At 28.4% G+C, this 20,167-nt stretch overlaps 1 protein-coding gene across 1 annotated transcript in view; it reads left to right on the top strand.

The window, feature by feature from the left end:
- The window catches only part of LOC117175960, a 48,233-nt gene that overhangs the window by 8,773 nt on the left and 19,293 nt on the right, over window positions 1–20,167 (top strand). The window contains exons 4-7 of the mRNA XM_033365839.1: window positions 631–882; window positions 3,310–3,422; window positions 3,499–3,822; window positions 18,300–18,376. Coding sequence (XP_033221730.1) covers window positions 631–882; window positions 3,310–3,422; window positions 3,499–3,822; window positions 18,300–18,376 — 766 coding nt within the window. The remainder of the gene's footprint in view (window positions 1–630; window positions 883–3,309; window positions 3,423–3,498; window positions 3,823–18,299; window positions 18,377–20,167) is intronic.

Genomic DNA, 20,167 nt, shown 5'->3' with positions numbered 1-20,167 from the left:
ACGAAATAGTTAAATTTTAAACTTTGAAATTATAATTTGAATTAAAGATGGAATAGTTACAATTTCCATTGAAATAAAATAATAATCAACCAAAATATGAATTTTGAAGCAAGATCGCTAATTTTCTATCAAAAAGAAATAAAATTTCTGACCATTCACAACTAATCAATTAAATCTGGTAATAAAAAATATCAATTAACAAATAAAAATGGTGTAGTTAATGGTTTAATTTTTTACAAACAGAGTTCAATAAGAAACCCAAAATTTGAATTTTAAATCAACATGATTAATTTTCTACCACCAAAGACGAATGCTAAACACAAAATATGTCAATTTTCAAAAAAAATAATAACATTTTTCTTTGAAAAAGATAAGTTATAAACTAAAAAAGAATAGATAAATTTTCAGTTAAGAAAATTAATCTTTAAACGATTGTGCACAAAACAGATAAACTATTTATATTATCTACGTAAATTACTCCGATTACCTAAATTACTTCCGATTACGACAAATTACAATTGCATCACAACGGATTGCCATTTCGGATAACCAATCGGTCTAGTGCATTTCCAGAGTTACCCCCCCCCCTCCCGTAATTTTTTATATTCGAAATTTTATATTATATTTCAGCAACGACGAACGATAATCCAAAATATCATACACTGAACTTGGGAAGTGTGTACATTTTGAATCGGAATAAGGATCTTGAAGAAAAAATTCCAGAACTTCGTTCGGTCACTGGTGGATTCGTGTGGGACGTTCCTCGCGTTCCTCACTTTGAAATAAACACAAGATATTCACCGCCTTTCAAATTCTATTACGCTGACACTCTAAACCATCATATCGTGGAATACGAATTTTGGATGGAATATGAAATTCTTAGTATGTTTTTAATCCAAAATTTCCGTTACAGGTCGAAAATTCTCTTTTTTCGGTCCATGCTTAAAGTTACCTATTCCAAGACAAAATTATAATTTTTTACGAAATTCTCTATCCACGGTTTAATTTACAACAATTGAATGTAATTTTAAAACCAAAAAACGATTTATATAAAAAAGCGGCATTTTCAGGTAAAAAAAATAATTTTTTAAGAAAAAAGACAAGATTCAAAGATGAATTTTGTAGTTGTAATAAGATAGTAATAATTTAATTTAAAAAAATTAAATATCATAATAAAATAATTCAGAACTAAATTTTCTAGGCAAAAAGACAAATTTTTTATAAAATGCATAATCTTTTATACAAAAAGAACAGATTTTTAACAAAAAATAGATTAGTTAAATTTTAAGTTCAAAGGTAATTTCTCAACAACAAAAAAAAACAATTCTGAATGAAACAGTTGAATTTAAAAAAAATGTAATTCGTACCGAAAAAGTTACAGTTTAAATATACTACATGAATTTTTAACCCAATAGCCAAACCAAATTTTTAACAAAAAATGGAATTTGTTAAATGTTCAATTAGAACATTAATTTTAATTTAAAAAAAATGAATTTTCAACAAACACACAAATTTTTATTACAATAGTAAATTTCAAACAAAATAGTTCAAACTGTAACCAAAAAGAACAATTTTATACTGCAAAAGTCTAAATTCCAATAAAATAAATAATTTTTAACAAAATTAAATAAATTCTAAGCAAAACATATAATATTAACATTTTTCATTTAAGAAATTAATTTTTGAACAAGTAAAATGAATTTTCAATCTGATTTTTTAATTTCTTATTAAATAGGTAAATATTATTCCGAGAAAAATAATTTTCTACCAAAAAAGCTGAAGTTTGAACACAAAATGAAATCAGTGGAATTCTTTTCAAAAAATTTTATTTTCAACCAAGTTAATTCAATTATGAAAAATATGGCATTTCCACGATCACGGAGAATTTTTGAAAAGGACGTATTTTCTACCAAAAGGATCAACTCTCTACTTAAAAGAACTAAATAAGAAAAACTAATTTTTAACAAAATATTTCAATTTTCAGCACATTTTTCAATTTCTAAGCAGAAAAAACAATAACAATATGTTACCAAAAGCGTTCAATTTTATACAAAATATAAGAATTTTGGATCTAGTCTATAAAACATAAAAAAATGTATTTTTAAACAAAAATTGAACCCCCGTCAGGTTGGGTTCCGGAAGTTCACATTTTAAAAATTTTCTTTTCCCATACGTTTATACGTCGCTTGTAATCTTTGAAAATTTCATATTTTCGTTTTAGACCTCTTGTTTGCCCGACTAGGGGAAAATAAAAAAGATGTGCCATCCCCCTGAAATTTGAATTTTTGAATTTTTCTTTTTGCTAATGTTTGTACATTTTTTATGCTCTCAAATTTAAATTTTGTAATTTACGTAATTTTTATTTGCTCCTAGCCGGACAACCAAGAAGGTTCCAACGAAAATATGATACGTTCAAATAGTATAAACAACGAACAAAAATTAGCAAAAAGAAAATTTCAAATTTCGGACGGGTAACACAAAATTTGTATTTGCACGTTGCCGAGCAATCAAGAGGATATAAATAAAAATATTTAATATAAAAATAATACAAACAATACAAAAAACGTACAAACATTAGCAAATAGGAAAATTGAAAATTTCAAATCTCGGAGGGAGGAGGCAAGATAGAATTTGTATGCAAAAAGAAAGTGTGAAAAATTTGAATTTTGGGGAGAAGCTTAAAGTTAGACCCCCATATAAATTTCGTCTCTGATTTCGTAACCAGGAGGGTAAAAACAAAATTATTTTATATAAAAACAGTACAGACAACGCACAAACGTTTGTAAACAGAAAATTGAAAAATTGTGAAATTCGGGGAGCCAACTTTGCGGGGGGTTGAACATGAAACTAGTCAAATTTTAAGTTGAAAATATTTATTTTGAATGAGAAAAATAAATTTCTAAACAAATACTGGAATGTGCTATCTAAGAAATGATTTTTATGCCAAAAAGCTAAATTATAATCATTTACGAAATTTCCTCTGCTAACATAAAATAATATTTATTCACAACATTTCCCAATAGGTACCGAATTTGGCGACATCTTTACGACATCGTTGCGATATCTTTACGACAACTTTACTACATCGTATGTCTATGTCGTTTCGGTGTATTTACGATATCGTAAAGATACCTTAAAGACATTGACAAAGCATGTCTTAAAGTTGTCGTAAATATGTCGTAACGATGTCGTAAAGACATTATAATTGAGTATGGACCATGCTAGATTTAGATATATCCCATTAAAGGATAAAGTCTGTGCCATTGTAGGATTTTATAATTTAACTTAAAACAAAACTACTATTTTTAGAAAAAACTGAAGTAGTGCATAACTTGCAAAAATTTGAAGTACCCGGCGATCCTGGTCGTATGGCAATTGATTCAAGAGGTTTGCTCTGGGTGCCTCTTCTTGGAGGGCATAGAGTAAGGCCTTAATCCTTTTAAAGATATTTTCAAAAAACAAACTTTAAATAAAAAGAAAATTCTGTATTTTCTTTAGGTCGTTGAATATGATCCATTTCAAAAAAGGGTGCTTCGAACTGTTCGCATACCTGCAGCCAAGGTCGGCGCATGCAATTTTGGAGGTCCTAACTGGGATATCTTATATGTATCAACATTAGGATATGAAAATAATGAAGTTCGTCCACCAGGCGATGAAGGTGGTCATCTTTACGCTGTGCACAACCTTCAAGTGAGCGGAATGCCAACAAGAGAGTTTTTATTGAATAAAGATGTAATGTTCAAGGCCTCTGCAGCGTTGGAAGATCACAAGCTCAGAAAAGGTGGACCACAGATTCAGGGCTCTCATGGTAAGGAAGTTCCCGTAATTTAGACCTGAATCGCTTAAAATTTGAATAAACCAGAAGGCCAATACGAGAGCAATTTCAGGCTCGGTCAACTCTTTCGAAAATAATTGGCGACATTCAGAGCACTCTGCGATGGGCAGCAGAACTTCGGCGAGCGTTTATTCGTTGGCAAATGTATATGTTCACGCCCTTCCTTATATTTATTGCATTTCAAAATAATTTACCAAAAACAAAGATTACAGGCAAAATGAAGCAAATAAGAAACACAAAATGATGAATAAAGGATACCCAGTGGACACAAAGTTTGGCGACGTCTTTACGACATCGTTACGACATCTTTAATACAACTTTACGACATCCTATGTCCATGTCGTTAAGGTGTCTTTACGATATCGCAAAGAGACCAAAACGACATGGACATAGAATGTCGTAAAGATGTCGTAACGATGTCGTAAAGACGTCAAATTTTGTGGCTACTGGGTAATTAGAATTGTATTTCTTATTTTTTGTGTCTCATTAACTTCAGTCTGCCCTCCTTTTTATGAAAAGACTTTAATTCACAGTTTAAAAATTCTTCTTGACATATTATTTTGAAACAGTTAACATATTGAACTTTGTGTTGGGAACTTATAACCCATCACTTGCTTGGCATTAATTTTATCAAGTCCACAGTCAGCGTCACCTGCCATGGGCAGGAGAACTAATTTGACCCCCTCCCTTCCTCTCAAGCCCCCGCACCAAAGTTCTCAATATTTGCCATTTTCCCTTTTTGAGTTGACCAAGCCTGAGCAGTTTTGGAATAGTAAGGAGCTAAAATCTAGATTCAATCCAATTTATATTTCTGATTAGCCACATCACTGTTTTACGACATAGATAAAATTTTGTTGAATATTTAAAAAAATATTTTTACGAATAATTTATTTATATTCTTATCATGTTCAAATTTTACTATGCTTTAATTAATTTGATTATGTTTACATATATATATTCATTTTATTTATATTATTAAATACATGTCGAAAACACTGTCTTTATTACATCTAAATTTTAAATTAAACTGCCACTACTATTACAAAAAAGATGGCAAATTTTTTTAATTAACCGGAAGCTTCAATAAATTTCTCCACCACGAGAAGCTTCGGACCCGTGTGTATGACCGGGTACTACCCTAATTTTCTAAGTTAAGGATTCCTCAGACAAAAACGAAAATTACATTATTTTAAATTACAAAACTATGTATTTAGGCATTTTGATGTCAATAATAAAGGCTTTTGATAATTGAATCAGAAGTCTCGATTACTTCTTTATTTATTTACCACATTTTTCTCATTAAAAAAGAACAATTCAATATTAATCACAATATGTTGTGGGGGAAACGACAATATGTGTTGACCAGAAGACCATACAACTTTCAACCCCTTCCGGCATACATTTTTCAAGGAAATGAGTTTTCATGAAAATTGATACATAGGGGTTTTTGGGGTCGCTGATTACGAATCTGAACTCAGATTTTGAAAATTCAAACTAACGGATCCAATATGACGGCTAACAATTTGGCATATTTTTTTCTGAAAATTGGTATACTGGTGTTTTTTTGAGTAGCTAATCACGAATCTGAACTTAGATTTTTAAAATTCAAAATGGCGGATCCAATATGGCTGCCAAACTTTGGAATTTTTTTTTAAATTGGTGTACAGGGGTTTACGTTATCTCTGATCACGAATATGAATTTAGATTTTGGACATTCAAAATGGCGGGCCAAAATGAAAAATATTTCTAGATTGTTTTTTGAAAGTTGGCACAGGCGGAATAAGAGTCCTACTTATTATTCCGCAACTTTCCTCAAGTTTATTAACCGATGACCTCTAAAGAGCGTGTTCCCACCAGTAGATAGGGGGAGATTGTGGGAGGCAATGGAGAAGAGGGGAGTGAAGAGGGGCCTGATCGAGAGGGTAAGGAAGATATATGTGGAGACGAAAGATAGGGTGAGAGGAGGAGAGGGAATGTCTGAGGGATTCTGGATGGATAGGGGGTTGAGGCAAGGGTGCCTGCTTAGCCCAACGCTTTTTGCAATTTTGATCGCGGGTATGGAAAGTAAGCTAGCGGCCGGAGTGGTGGGAGGAGTTAGGGTAGGAGGAGTCAGGATATGGTCACTCGCACATGCAGATGAGATAGTGCTGTTGGCAAAGAACAAAGAGGCTTGAAAGGAGATGATGAAGATGTTGAGACGTTACTTGGGCAAAGGTTATGGTGTTCAGGAAAGGAGGTGGGAGATATAGGGGAGGTGATTGGGAGTGGAAGGGTACAGGAGGTAAAAGAGTTTGTGTACCTGGGTTTCCTATTTCGAAGAAATGGGGGAGAGGATGGTCATGTAAAAGAGAGAGTGAGAAGGGCAAATGTGTTGATAAGGCAGTGAGGAGGTAAATAGGGTACAGGAGAAGTATGTTAAGTGGATACTGAGGTTGGCAAGAAATTAGCCGAACTATATTGTCAGGAGGGAGACAGCAAGAACGAGTTTAGGAATTATAACAGGCCGAGCGTGTAAATATGAGGAGAAATTTTTGGAAGAGGGAGGAAGTAAATTGGTTAGGGAGTATTGGTGGGAGAAGAAGAACAGACGTGGTGGTGCAAAGATGGAGGTGGAAAGGGAAAGGTATTTTAGAACGAACGGATTGCAGGTGGATGAAGTTAGCAGAATGCACGAGGAAGGAAATAAGTTATGTGAGGTGTTTCAAAAGAATGTAATGGAGAACGATAGGGCAGAAGGAGAGGAGAGAATAAGAGAGTCAAGGTATAACGAAGTAAAATTGGAGCATTGGTTGGAGGAATGTGAAGAGGTGGAAAGGAGGGGGATAAGCATGGTGGTATTGTTGCATGAAAGGGGTAAGAAAAGGGAAGCAAAGGTGAAGGGGGTGTTGGGTAAGATAGAGAAGAAGAGAAGAAGAGAAGGAAGAGAAATGGAGAAGGAAAGATTGTAAATAGGAGAGGAAGTAGATGTAAGAGAAATGTAAATATTGTAAATAGTATTTAAGTATTAGGTGTTAGCCGCGGACACAGAGGCTGTTCGGCAGCTGTTAACGCCCTTAAAAATAAAGTAGTTAAGGTTTTGTATTATAATTTAAAATCTTTTTTTTAAATAATCATTTATTTCATTTTTATCCTTCAATTTATATTTTCTATTCAATAAAGATCAATTTCTTTTGGTCATTATTTTATTTAAAAACATATATGCAATTTTTAATTGAAATTAGTGCAATTTTCTATGGTTTCGAATTAACTGCTTCAGACCTACCCAATGAAAAAAATAGATATTGTAATTTGAAGGAAAAGAACATTATTAGGCAAAAATAAAAAATAAAATTTTAAGTTAACGACGAAATAACTATAAAAATGCTTTGCGCTTAAGTTGCCATGTATATTACTATTATTATTCTATAATTATTTGTATGATGAAAGAAACCATATTTCCTTTGCCTACAATAATTCGTGATTACTATTACCTGCAACTGGCGGCCATCATTAAAATTATGATAAATTATGCAAATGAAAAATTCAATCAAATAATAATATTATTAGCAATCATAGTTATAAGTATATATTACAACAAAATTTCTAAAAATTTCGTATTTGTCTTAATTTTTTCTGTATCACTGTAACTGATACTGCTAAAGATGCTAGAATAATAAGTACATGTATCTGATAATAAATACAATGACACAGGACCACAAAAAAAATGTGTGAAGGCTTCCTTAAACCGGAAAAATCCCATAGCCGTATAACACAGAAACTGTATAATCTTAGAGCCCCAGAAACCAAAGAACAAGATTTCCTGCACCATAATAACTTACATTTAGTGATACACACAAATAATGACGTGCAAGCAGCAGGCTTCTGTTCCTTTCAGGGTACGTAATTCACGTGAGTCCCCTCGCATCTCACAATTCTCAAAGAGCTTTATTTAATCTTATTTTTCATAACCTTTGATTCCACAAAACTAAAATTTGAATACTCAATAAGATAGAGATTTCCGGCATCGTAATAACCTACATTTAGCGACACCCAGGAACAATGACACATATTGATGATATAGCAATAATTTCATTCAAAACCACCTGCAGGACGAAAATGTTTACCAAATCAAGCAAAATTCAGCGAGAAATGTCTGTAATTGAATAACAAACAGACTCAAAAAGCCAAATTTTAACAAATAATTTGTTTACAACATTTTGTTAAATTAATATATGGTGAAATAAATTTTTTTAACTGAATTGTTTAACCCCTTCGTAAATGTTTCAACAATTTTTTTCGAATAAATTATTGCAAATTTTAATTTTGTTGCAAAATCAATTGTAGCATCCAATTCTGCTGAAAAAAATATGTCCGAAGAAGTATATTTTATATTCAAAATACGATTTCTTACAACCATATGACTAAATAATTAATTTTGCATACTCTATAATAAATCCTAATAAGGCTTTTAACGCCTATGAGAAAATAAATAATGACACAAATACAAGATATGTTAATGAAAGGGTTTTTTTGTGTGGTAATTTCAAGTTATGCATTAGTTTGGCACACAAATGAATGGTTGGAACTATTTGTTTAAACAAATTGTTTTGTAACATGTGGCTTCGTGAGTCTCTTTTAAATTCATTTACAAACATTTCTGGCTACATTTTGTTTGATTTTGTTAATATTTTCGACCTGTAGGTGGTTCTGAATATTCCGACCCCAATGTGCGATGTGGACGCAGCAGGCTTCTGTTCCATTCAAGGTGCTTGATTGGCATGAGTCCCCTAGCGTCTTACTATTCTCAAAGAGCTTTATTTAATCTAATTTTTTTATAAACTTTGGCTCTCTAACACTGACATTTAAATATTCAATAAGGTCAAGATTTCCTCCATCTTAATAACCTACATTTTGTGATACCCGGGGACAATAACGTGGACGCAGCAGGCTGCTGTTCCCTTTAGGGTACTTGAAAAACGTGAATTCTTTTGCCTCTCACGACTCTTAAAGAGCTTTACATCTTTGTAAGCAGCCATTTCATGTGTATTAATTTTCGAAATTATAACACGTTTTCTTATTTGTAAATGACCTTTGTAGTGATTTTCCTTTCTGTTGGTTTAACGTCTCTCTCTCTCTCTCTTCAAAGACCAGCAGTACTCTGCCACCATATGGTTATACACATATGGCAAAACTATTATGCTTAGAAATCAAATCTTACGTGCAAGTACATTTACTATTGCATTTTAGGGTTACAGGGTTGTGCAGATTTAGGGTTAAAAGTTTAAAGGTGATCGGGTTATAGAGATTGGGTGTGGAGTTTTAACTCTCCGCTTCAGAGTATTTTTTTTATCGCACTATGGAGTTTTTGGTTGATGGGATTTTTGGTTTATACGGTTATAAGGTTTTGGATTACTAGCGTTATAGGTTGTTGGGGTTATAAGGTTATGGGACTTCCGGGTTATGTGGCTTATGGGTTTTGAGGTTACAAAGTGATGGAAATATGTAATTTTAAAGCTAAACTTTCCGGGATTGAGGTTTGATATTTGTGTGTCCGTTTTTTTTTTAATTTTGGGTTTGTAGTTTATTAGGAAACGGGCAGTGTATAGAGGACGAGCGAAATAAGCCTGATTACGACATCTTGGATTTTTTTTTTAGAAATCGTATACTGTCAGGTCAGGCAGTTCTAAAAAAATCCTTAGAATATACCCTGGAAACAGATTTCAGATTCGGTTTCAGCGAACCAAAAAACCTGTTTGACGATTATCGTACAGTGGTATAATCTGTAATTAGTAACTTTTTCCATATTCACTACGTTTGTATCCTTCTATGGTAATACACAATAATTACCCGCTGATCTCTATCTTACCGGCCGTAGCACAGTTACCATAGTTAGATTGGAACTGAAAGGAGATCGGTAATGTCCTCATTTTCAATAGCTGACGTTACCGTTGTTGAATTTAACCCTAAATCACAAATTTTCAACTAAAATAGTTGAATTTTTAATTGAAAACGATACTTTTAACGATATTTTTTAATTTGCATTAAAGAAGCTTAAATTTGAAACATAAAGTTAAATTTATTAAAATAAAAAAAAAAGGAATTTTCAAGCAAGAAGGTCAACTTTCCCGCGCTTCGTGCTTGATATCATATTTATCTCGCACTCCATTCTATAGTTCGCGAAGGAAAACGAATTAAACCGAATTTTGTCGAACATAAAATTATTAGTTGAACATTTTTAAAGTTTTGAAATACAAAGGCTCACGAAATAATTTTTTACCAATTTTACTTTTGATTATACCCAAAAATACTACCGAAATCCACGAAAAAAATTAAACTTTCAATTCGGATTAAAATTCATTAATTCATAAATAAAATATTCGTCATAAGTTTTCTACTCGTTGGCCATTTAAAAATCCAAAATTATTTTCAATATTTTTCAGTTCTAAAATATGAATAAATTTGTCAGATAAATGCTATAAATAATATTTTTTTTTCCTAAGATTAGTACAAATGATAAAAAAAGTTTGATTTAATTACGTGAAATTTTTCTTGTCAAGATATTTCGAAAATATAAAATGTTCAGGGTTACCTTTTCACGAAAGAATGCGACAACATGACAATTTTATTTAAACTATGATGAATCAGCAGGAAACTTAATGCCAATAAAAAGGAGGATATTTTTTTGAAAACAAAAATTTGTAATAATTGCTATTCCAAAGAATAGCCTAAATGATAAAAGAATTAACTATAGCACCTTAAAACTTTCAAAAAAAATCTGGTGAAAACTTAAAAAATAATTATTGCTCTTTTGCATATTCTTGAAATGCTTAAATTGTTGTTATATCAATGCAAAATTAATCCTAGTTAAATAACGATAACTTTAACATTTCAAGACTTTATAATTAAACATTTTCAGATTTATAACATATTTTGTTCAAAATTAGTTTTATTTTTGTTAAAGATTCATCATTTCATTAAAAAGTGTATCGCTTTAGTTGATATTTGTTTTTGGTAAATTAATTTTTTTCTGAAAAAAAAACTATTGCATTTGCTAAAGATGATCTTTTTTAGTTTAAAATTCAACAATTCAATCGAATTTTGTTCTTTTTTAGATGAAAATTCAAGTATTTAATCAGGAGCGCATGTATTTTACTAGAAAATTGTCTCTTATGGTAGAAAAGTATTCTGTTTGGTAAAAATTTAATATTTTCACTTGAAAAATTAAAAATTTGAAGTGTGAAGTCTAAGAAGAATCAATAAAAATTCTTTTGAATTATTATTTAAATTTGGTTGTAAATTGAATCAGGTTGTACCTTGTGAGGATATAACCTTTAAAAAAATAAGATAAAATAAAAAATAAGATAGTTGTGAACAATAATAATTTTGTTAAATAATCTTTTATCCTAAATTAATGATTAGCTCACTCCAAGTGAAAAGTAGATTAACTGTAAAAAGATTTAGAAAATAAACAGCAACTTTCAGTTATTATTTGAATTGAATATTAGTAACAATAATAATAAATTGTTCAAACAAATAATTTCTTAAACATTCAATAATTATTTAACTCACTCTCACTGTAAATGAAACAAAAAGTGGAAAATATCGTAAAAACTACCAGTTTCTAGGTTTAATCTAAGAAAATATTATCAACAACAATAACAATAATAATAATTGTAAATTACGTAAAAAGTGAAACATTTTTTAGGGAAAAATTCTAAGAAAAAATAACAATAAACTTTTTAAACAATTTATTCTACACCTAATTATCGGTATAAAGAAATATCTAATGTGTAAGAAACAATTTTCATTTTTTAACTTGAAAAAGTAATAATTAGCTCAAGAAACTAACAAAACCTATTTTTACACTACTGGTTTTTTTTTGAAACCTATCAAACAGATTGAAAGGGGGGGGGGGTATAATTTGAAAGAAATATTTTATTTGTAATCTACGGATATTTATGAAGAGAAATTTTAATATAAAGTCGATTTAGATAGTATTAACGATTCCGAATTCATTTGACAAAAACATCTTTTTTTTCTAATGGAAAATACATTTTATTACATTTCAAAGTAAAAAATTTAAACTAGTTTCAAATAGTGTTCGTGGATAGTTGTCCATTTTTTTATTAAGAATTTGAAATTTAATGAATAAATACAATTAATAAATCGAAAAATTCTTATTCAATACAATCAGTTACAAATATAGTTTTTTTTTCTTAAAAATTTCCTGATCCCTTTTTATAAATAAATAAAACTAAATTAAAACTTTAGTAGATTCTAGAGATTCGAAAAAAACCTATTATATTTTTCCCTACCAAACGACCAAATGGCAAAAATTTTGCTCACAAAATAAGAAAAAACATGAATTCTCAATAATGTACATAAATTTTCAGTCAAATAGTTCAATTTTGAAACTAAAAAAAAAACATTTTTGTACAACAATGGAATGGCTGAATTTTCAATTAAAACAATTTATTATAAAAAAAAGGATTTTATAAACAAAATTTACATTTTCTACCACAGAGTTTAATTATGCATCAAATTGTTGGAATTTTAAGCGTCAAAGACAAATTTTCAACAAAAAAGTTAAAATTTAAACAGGATAATGTAAATTTTTACAGAAATGGATTTGAATTTGAATCGAAAAACTTAACTTTTAACCACAGAATTGAATTCGCAACCACATCCTAAAATTTTCTGCTCTGAACACACATTTTTGACAAGAAAAAAAGAATTTTCAACAAATAAGTTAAGTTTTTAGAAAAAGTGATGAATTTTTTAACCACATTATGAATTTTGAGCAAAAAAAGATAAGAAATATGATTAATTTAAATATAAAAACAATCGAATTTAACGAAAAGAGATAACTTTCAGCAGAATTTTCTAATCTTCAAATATTTTATTGATAAATTTGATAAAATTTGCCGAATGGTCGAATTTTCAACAAGATTTATAAACTTTACACCAAATAGTTTCATTTTTTAGCAAGAGGCTCAGATCTTCACTTAGGACTAAATAGTTGAGTTCTCGCAAAAAAATTAAATTCTAGCAAATTCAATCAAAAAGCTGACGCTAAAAATAATTTTAAAAAACGAATTTTCAATTAATTTTAAATTTTAAATGAAATATTTAAATTTTCAAATAAACAAATATATCTTTAACCGAAGAAAAAAGAAACTACTTTTGAACAAAATAGTTACGAATTTTCAACAAACTGCAGAAATTGTTAATTTAATGGTTGAATTTTTAATCTAAAAGATTAGTTTTTAAACAAAAAGTAAATGGTTAAGTTTTCATTTTTAAAAAAATTCTTTACGAAATACCTTAGTTTTATACAAAGAAGTTGAATTTTCAACCAAAAAGTTGAAGTAGCTGCCAAACTATTATATTTGTAGTTGAAAAAATTTATTTAAAAAAACAAGGAATTGGTACCAAAATACTTTAATTTGAAATAAAATATATGAATTGGTAAATAACATGATGATGGTTCAACAAAAAAAATAATTTAGGAAAAATTATTTAAACTTTGGATTAAACCGTAAAATTTTATACCAAGCTGTTAAATTTGCATGCAGACAATAAGAATTTTCTTTAAAACCCAGAAAGATTATTTTAAAGAATATAATTTCTGGAAAAAGAGATAGATTTTCAAATTAAAGAAGGAAAAAATATTGAATTAAAGTTGTTGAATTTACAAGAAAACAAAAATTATTTTTTAACAAAACAGGTACATTTTTAACAAAATAAGATAACTATTATAAAATACTTAAACCCCAATTTGCGATTAATTTACAACCGAATGGAAAATTTTTCAACAAAATGCATACATTTTTAACTAAGAGTTTACATTTGCAACAAAGTTGAATGATGTTTTCCAAAGGTTATATATATTTTTTGATAAACTAGATGAATTTTCCGTGAAATTGTTGATTTTTTTATTGAACAAGATTCAATTTTAACTTGAAATAAAATAGAGAAATTTTTAGTTAACACAAAAGAAAAATTTTCAACCAAAGAGAAAAAAATTAATTTCTAACAAATTGAATGAATTTGTAACCAAATTAATGAATTTTGCACAAAGATTTTAAATTGTATAGAAAATTGTAAAAAATTTCAACTTAAAATGCGAGTTTTCTGCAAAACCTTCGATTTTTAACAAAAAAAAATTCAACCCAGAAAGAAAACGCTTCTATAAAAAAGGTCAATTTCCGAACAAAGAAGGAAAACATATTTAATCGGAAATTTTGAATTTCCAAACCAAAAAAAAATGAACTTTTAACAAAACAATTGAATTTACAATAAAAAATTACGATTTTGAACAAAATACATCTATTTTTAATTAAATAGTTGAATTTTTATAAGAAAAGGATCAATTTTTTACTGTAAACGTGAAATAGTTAAATTTGTAATAGAAAAATTAATTTTTAAGCAAACAGAAAAAAATAATTTCCACCAAAACAGTTGAATTTTAAACAAAACATTGTAAATTCTATTTAAAGAGCTGCATTTTGAATGAAAAATAAATAAATAAAATATTTCTGCAAAAAGTTGTAAATTTTCTTTTCTAGAAAATTTTTTAATGACTCGTGTGGGTGTTTGATAAATTGCGTTATTATCAAACTTTTTTACTTGTCACGTATTTTTAGAAAGTTCCATTAATTCTGATATACAGCAATGACTAATTAATTTAATTTCACTAAGCACAGAGTACTTTGAGCCTAAATTTAAATTTAAAAAAAAGTTTAACTCTAAATATTGATATAGATCACCATTTTGATTAGAGGAAAATAATTTTGATAACTTTTTAATTTGTAAATTTCCTTCGAAAATCTGTACATTTTGAAATATTCTTATCTGATTTGGAAAAGCTATTTAACCTTAACGAAGTTAATTTTAGAAAATAGAATGTATTGATAATGAAAATTTTGTTATATAAATAAAATTTCTAGCTTTATCGCCTAAAGTTTTTAAAGAATTAAACATAAGCTTTAATGTTGAGTTTAAGTATTATTTTGTATTTTCTAAATTGTTAAAATGCATGTTTATATATAGCAGGTTCAAAAGTTTTATATCTTTTTTTAAAACATTCTTTTTTTCAAAAATCTAAATATATGATTCAAAATAAATTTGGCATGGTTGTGCATTAACTTTTTTTCAACTTACATTTTTATGTTGAAATTCGATTTTTTGATCGAAAATTTGTTGTGTCGGCTCAAAAGTTCAACAATTTGAAAGCAAAATAAATAGTTTTGTAGAAAATTCAACTTCTTACTCGAAAGTTGAACTGCTTTTTACTGCTTAAACTGCTTTTAAAATTCATTTTACTGGTCGAAAATTTTGAACATTTGATTGAACAATTTTTTTCTTTCTTGTTTTCAATTCCATATTTTTTACTTTTTTACAAGATTTATCTCTTCCTGGAGAAATTTTTGTTTTGTTTTTACATTCTAAACTCTACTGTCCAAGCAAAAATCTTTGTTAAAAAATCTTAATTTTTTTCAGCTAACAGTCTAACTATTTTATAATTATTTCATGATTTATCTTTTCCGTGAGGGTATACCTTCAAAGATTTAAAATGATTTGAGCCACCGGGAACTTCAAAATGAAAAAAATATACATTTTTATGTAATAATTTAACATTTTAGCAATTTTTCTTAAATTTTTCATACAAATAATTACTAATGAAAAATTTGAATATTTACAATGACTTTTTAAACCATTTTCAATTGTTTAACGAATTTAAATTACTAAAACAATTATTTCTCCCAAAAAATGTTTAAAAAAACATATTATCTGATTGAAATATAATTTTTTGTCACAGTTTGGAGTGATACATTTTTGGGACGACTGAAAAATCCCGAAAAATAAAATTCCCGACACATTGAAATTCCCGAATTAGAAAATTCCCGAATAATCAAATTCGCGAATAATAAAATTGCCGAAAAATAAAAATACCGATTTGGAAAATTCCCGAATATTAAAGTTACCGACAGTTTATAATATTACCGAATTAGAAAATTCCCGAATTTTAACAATTAGAATTTTTTATAAATATATTTTATTCAATACAAATACAACAATAAGATATTAGTTTCAAAAATGATTTTTAACATTTAAAATTTCGAAGCTTATTTTTTCATTTAAAAAAATACAAGAACCATTAGCAAAAATTGAATTTAAAATTAATATATATATATATTAATTTGAAATTTTATTTTTTCAAATACTGTGAACATTAAAAAAACATGCATCTAGAAATATTTTATTTAAAATAATTGTTATTATAAATTCAAGAAATAAGCTTCGAAATTTTAAACGTCAAAAATAATTTTTGAAACTAATGTCTTATTGTTGTATTTGTAATTAATAAAATATATTTATAAAAAATTCTAATTGTTAAAATTCGGGAAATCTCCAATTCAGATATTTTATAAATCGGCAATTTTCTGTCGCGAATTTTATTATTCGGAAATTTTCCAATTCGGTAATATTATAAACTGTCGGGAATGTTCCAATTCGGTAATATTATTAACTGTCGAGAATTTTATCATGCGGGAATTTTGCATTTCGGGAATTTTATAATTCTTAAATTTTACTATCCGAAAATTTTATTATTCGCGAATTTTCCAATTCGGTATTTTTATTTTTCGGCAATTTTATTATTCGTGTATTTTATTATTTGGGAATTTTCCACAGCGATATTTTTATTTTTCGGCAATTTTATTATTCGCGAATTTGATTAATCGAGAATTTTCTAATTCGGGAATTTCACAGTGTCAGGAATTTTATTTTTCGGGATTTTTCAGTCGTCCCACATTTTTCTGACAAAATTATGTAATTGTTTCATCAATCAATTAATTTTGATAAATTTCATATGTTGTTTAATCAGTTCCTATTTGTTTAAACAATTTTCATTCGCTTAAGCAGTCATTTTTTGATAAATAAACAATGAAATAAAATAGAAGTCATAAAATTAATTGCAGTATTTACATTATTTTTGAAAAATCAATTATTTAAACACATTTTATTTGTTTAAACAATTAAATAGTTGTACATTTATTCTTCAATACAATAAACAGTCAGAGACATTATGGTATGTGTTCTATTTTATTTCATTTCTCATTTATCGACAAAAGCCTGCTGGAACAAATAAAGATTGTTTAAACCAATAGAAATTTATTATAACTAAAAATAAATTTAACAAAATTATGTAATTATTTAACAAAACGTAGCAAAGTATACTAAATTTAAAATAAAGTTGATAGCCCTGGTTTAATTTTCATAAATTTTGAAAAAATACGATAACTAATTGTTTAAATCATCACATAATGTTTTTAGCAAATTATCTACTCCAAACAATGACAAAAAACTACATTTCAATCTGAAAATATGATTATCTTTTACTTTGAAACATGAAACAGGAGCTTAATTTTTAGACAATTCAAAATTTCCTCATGTTAATTGAATAATATTTCGAAGAGACCGGTTATTCGAATTTCAAAAAAAAAAAAATTAGAAATTTTCTTTCTCCGAAAATTGAAACTTTTGGGAGGTGCCTGTTCCTGTAGCTCGAAAAGCGTTTTTTGGACAATCATAATGTTTATATATAACATGTTCAAAAGTTTTGTCTCTCCTTTTAGAAAATTCTTTTATTTATTTTTTTGTTGAAAATTCAAATATCTAATTAAAAATAAATTGTTTTTGCATGGGCATTACAGTTTTTTAAATAAATTTTTATGCAGAAATTTTTATTACTTTGTTCAACATTAATTTTTTTTTCAAACGGACTTTTTAATTGGAAATTCGTCTATTTAGTAAAAAACAAATAAAATAGTTGAGGATTCGAAGATTTCATTAAGACTAATAATTTTTGGTAGAAGATTCGTTTTTCAGCTCAAAAGACTCAAAAGGATTTATGGAAATTTTACGGAAGATACATACAGTCTATCAGGTAACAAAATACTTAATGTTTCGATAAAATATTTAATAAATTACATAGAACTATATTCCAACTATTTTTTAAATTTTATGCCTCTATTGTCTTTTTCTGAAATTTCTTAAATTGGTCGAAGGTCTCCCATTTCAACCTTAACATTGTTTAAACATTCGCTTACGACACTACTTGTTATTAATAATTCTTGAAAACTTGTGAGAACAAAAGTATCATTGTTTAAGAAATGAAAACACAAAATTATTGGTAAACAATAAAATTCTCTTATTCCGTGTGGCTTTGTTTCCCCTCTTTTTAGAGTGAATAGTCCAAATTTTGAAAATTTAATTGACAGAAAACTGGAAAAAGAAAGGGATTATTATTTACCCGTCCCACCTTTATTTACAAGACGAGAGAGTATAAATTAGAAATAAAAGCCTTTCTTTTCGCAGTGCTTACAGTAAAATTTAATTAACAAACATTTTTTTTCGGAGAATGAGAATTCTGAGCGCAATTTGCGCTTTTAGCGCAACTCTTTATTCAATAATTTGTCAGCCAGGCGCGGAAACTGGCAGGCCATACGGCTTGCAACCCAGCTTGTCGAGCATCTCGCAACCCAGATTGCCACCCTGGTGAACATTATTACTTTTAATATTTGTCATCATTATACAATTTCATTAAATAAATTATCACTCTCCGTCGAAACCCGGATTTTATTTAACAATTTATTTAATATTTGTAGGGTTGCTACAAAATACCCCTTTCAAAATTCCCTGATTTTTTTCTGACTTTAATTTGGCTAATATTTTCTTTTTCATAACCATTATACATTTTTTACAAATATAAAAACAACTTTGCTGAGGTTTTTAGATGTACAAGACATACAGTTTCTCATAAAGGGACATTTTTGCAACAAAATAGATGGACTTTTCAAAAAATAGTTCAATTTTTAATAAAAAATAAGAACTTTCGACAAAAGAATTAAATTTATAAGCAAAACAGATTTCGCAGTCACGAAAGAAAGAAATCATCCCAGATGTTGAGTTTTTCAGACAAAACGGCGAATTTTTCACACAACAGTTGACTTTTCAACAGAAAAAGGTTAGATTCCAAGGTAACAATTGAAACTCGAAACAAGGAAAAAAATTGAACTAAAATTAGGAATTTGCAACCACAACGATCAATTTCTCATTCAAAAATATACATTTTTAAAAAAATTTACGAACTTTTAACTAAAGAAGATAAATTGAGTTGAGGAATGCAACAACTCGACAAGCACTCGAAACCACGTAGAAGTATTGTCCAGCTGGGAAAATCCATCGATGAAAAAAAATTGGTTGAAACGTAAAATAAAATATACATTCGTATTCAGCTTAACGCGGCTGACAAATTTTTCTTATGAAAATTTCGGATTCGATGCTTATTACTTAAGATAAACAATAAAAACTTAGATAATTTTCCGATCAAAAATCGATATTTTGTAAAACAGAACTCGCGATTATTCGGCCGTTTGTTAATCAAAATGCTTGAAATTTGTATGGTGTATTCCGAATATATAAGCAATGACTCTAAACGACGCACTTTGTTTAAAAACCTTACATTTTCTTCTTTGTTTAATAAAAAACTGATTCCGAACGAAAACCACGTTTTGCCAACTTTCACCAGTGGGACGGTCATCGCAAAGATGTTAGTTGAAGTAACTTTTCACGAGGAAATTGTTCACTAGACTTTGAAAAAGTTTTTCTGAAATTTTGAAGAACTTTGGTCAAAAATTGTGGAAATGGCAGTAAGTTGAAGTGAACACACGCTACCGCTGCAGTGCTCCGCTTATCGGCCTTTGATCCTAAGCAACTAGCCAGCAGCGGCAAAGAGCACATATAGTGACAAAATTGACCATTTTAGCTTTGTGAATTTTTATCTCAAGAAAAAATACAGATAGAAACTCACTATCAGCCGGAATTATTGCACAAGTATTCATAAAACATAATTAATTTTAATAATATTTAACTTAATTATTATAAACAAATTCTATAAACAAATTATTATTCGTGTTTTTTTATCATAGAAAAAATCGTTTATTTCACGCTCGTTGCTAATATTTTCCATAAGAGTCATAATTTGAAACAAAAAAATTAGCATGAGTTAACACCTATTGTTTTTATAAACATTTCTATAAACAAATTCTTTATAAACGAGTTTTTCTCATAGCTGAATTGATTTTTCTGAACAAAAGTGATTCACAGTTGTCTTTAAAGCCATTTATATACTTTAGGCTTTATCAAACATAAACAATATATATTGTTTATAACAATTTAGTTAAACGAGTCTCCTAATCGGCCGTTTCCTCGTGAATAAAATTTTTTTTCTTCAATAATTATTAGAGTGACATTTATTGCGGTGACTAACCAACGAAATTGACTAAA

Source organism: Belonocnema kinseyi, chromosome 7 (genome assembly GCF_010883055.1).
Source record: "Belonocnema kinseyi isolate 2016_QV_RU_SX_M_011 chromosome 7, B_treatae_v1, whole genome shotgun sequence".
NCBI classification, from domain to species: Eukaryota; Metazoa; Arthropoda; class Insecta; order Hymenoptera; family Cynipidae; genus Belonocnema; species Belonocnema kinseyi.
Note: the sequence above shows the minus strand (reverse complement) of the source record. Positions and strands in the feature narration are given on the sequence as shown.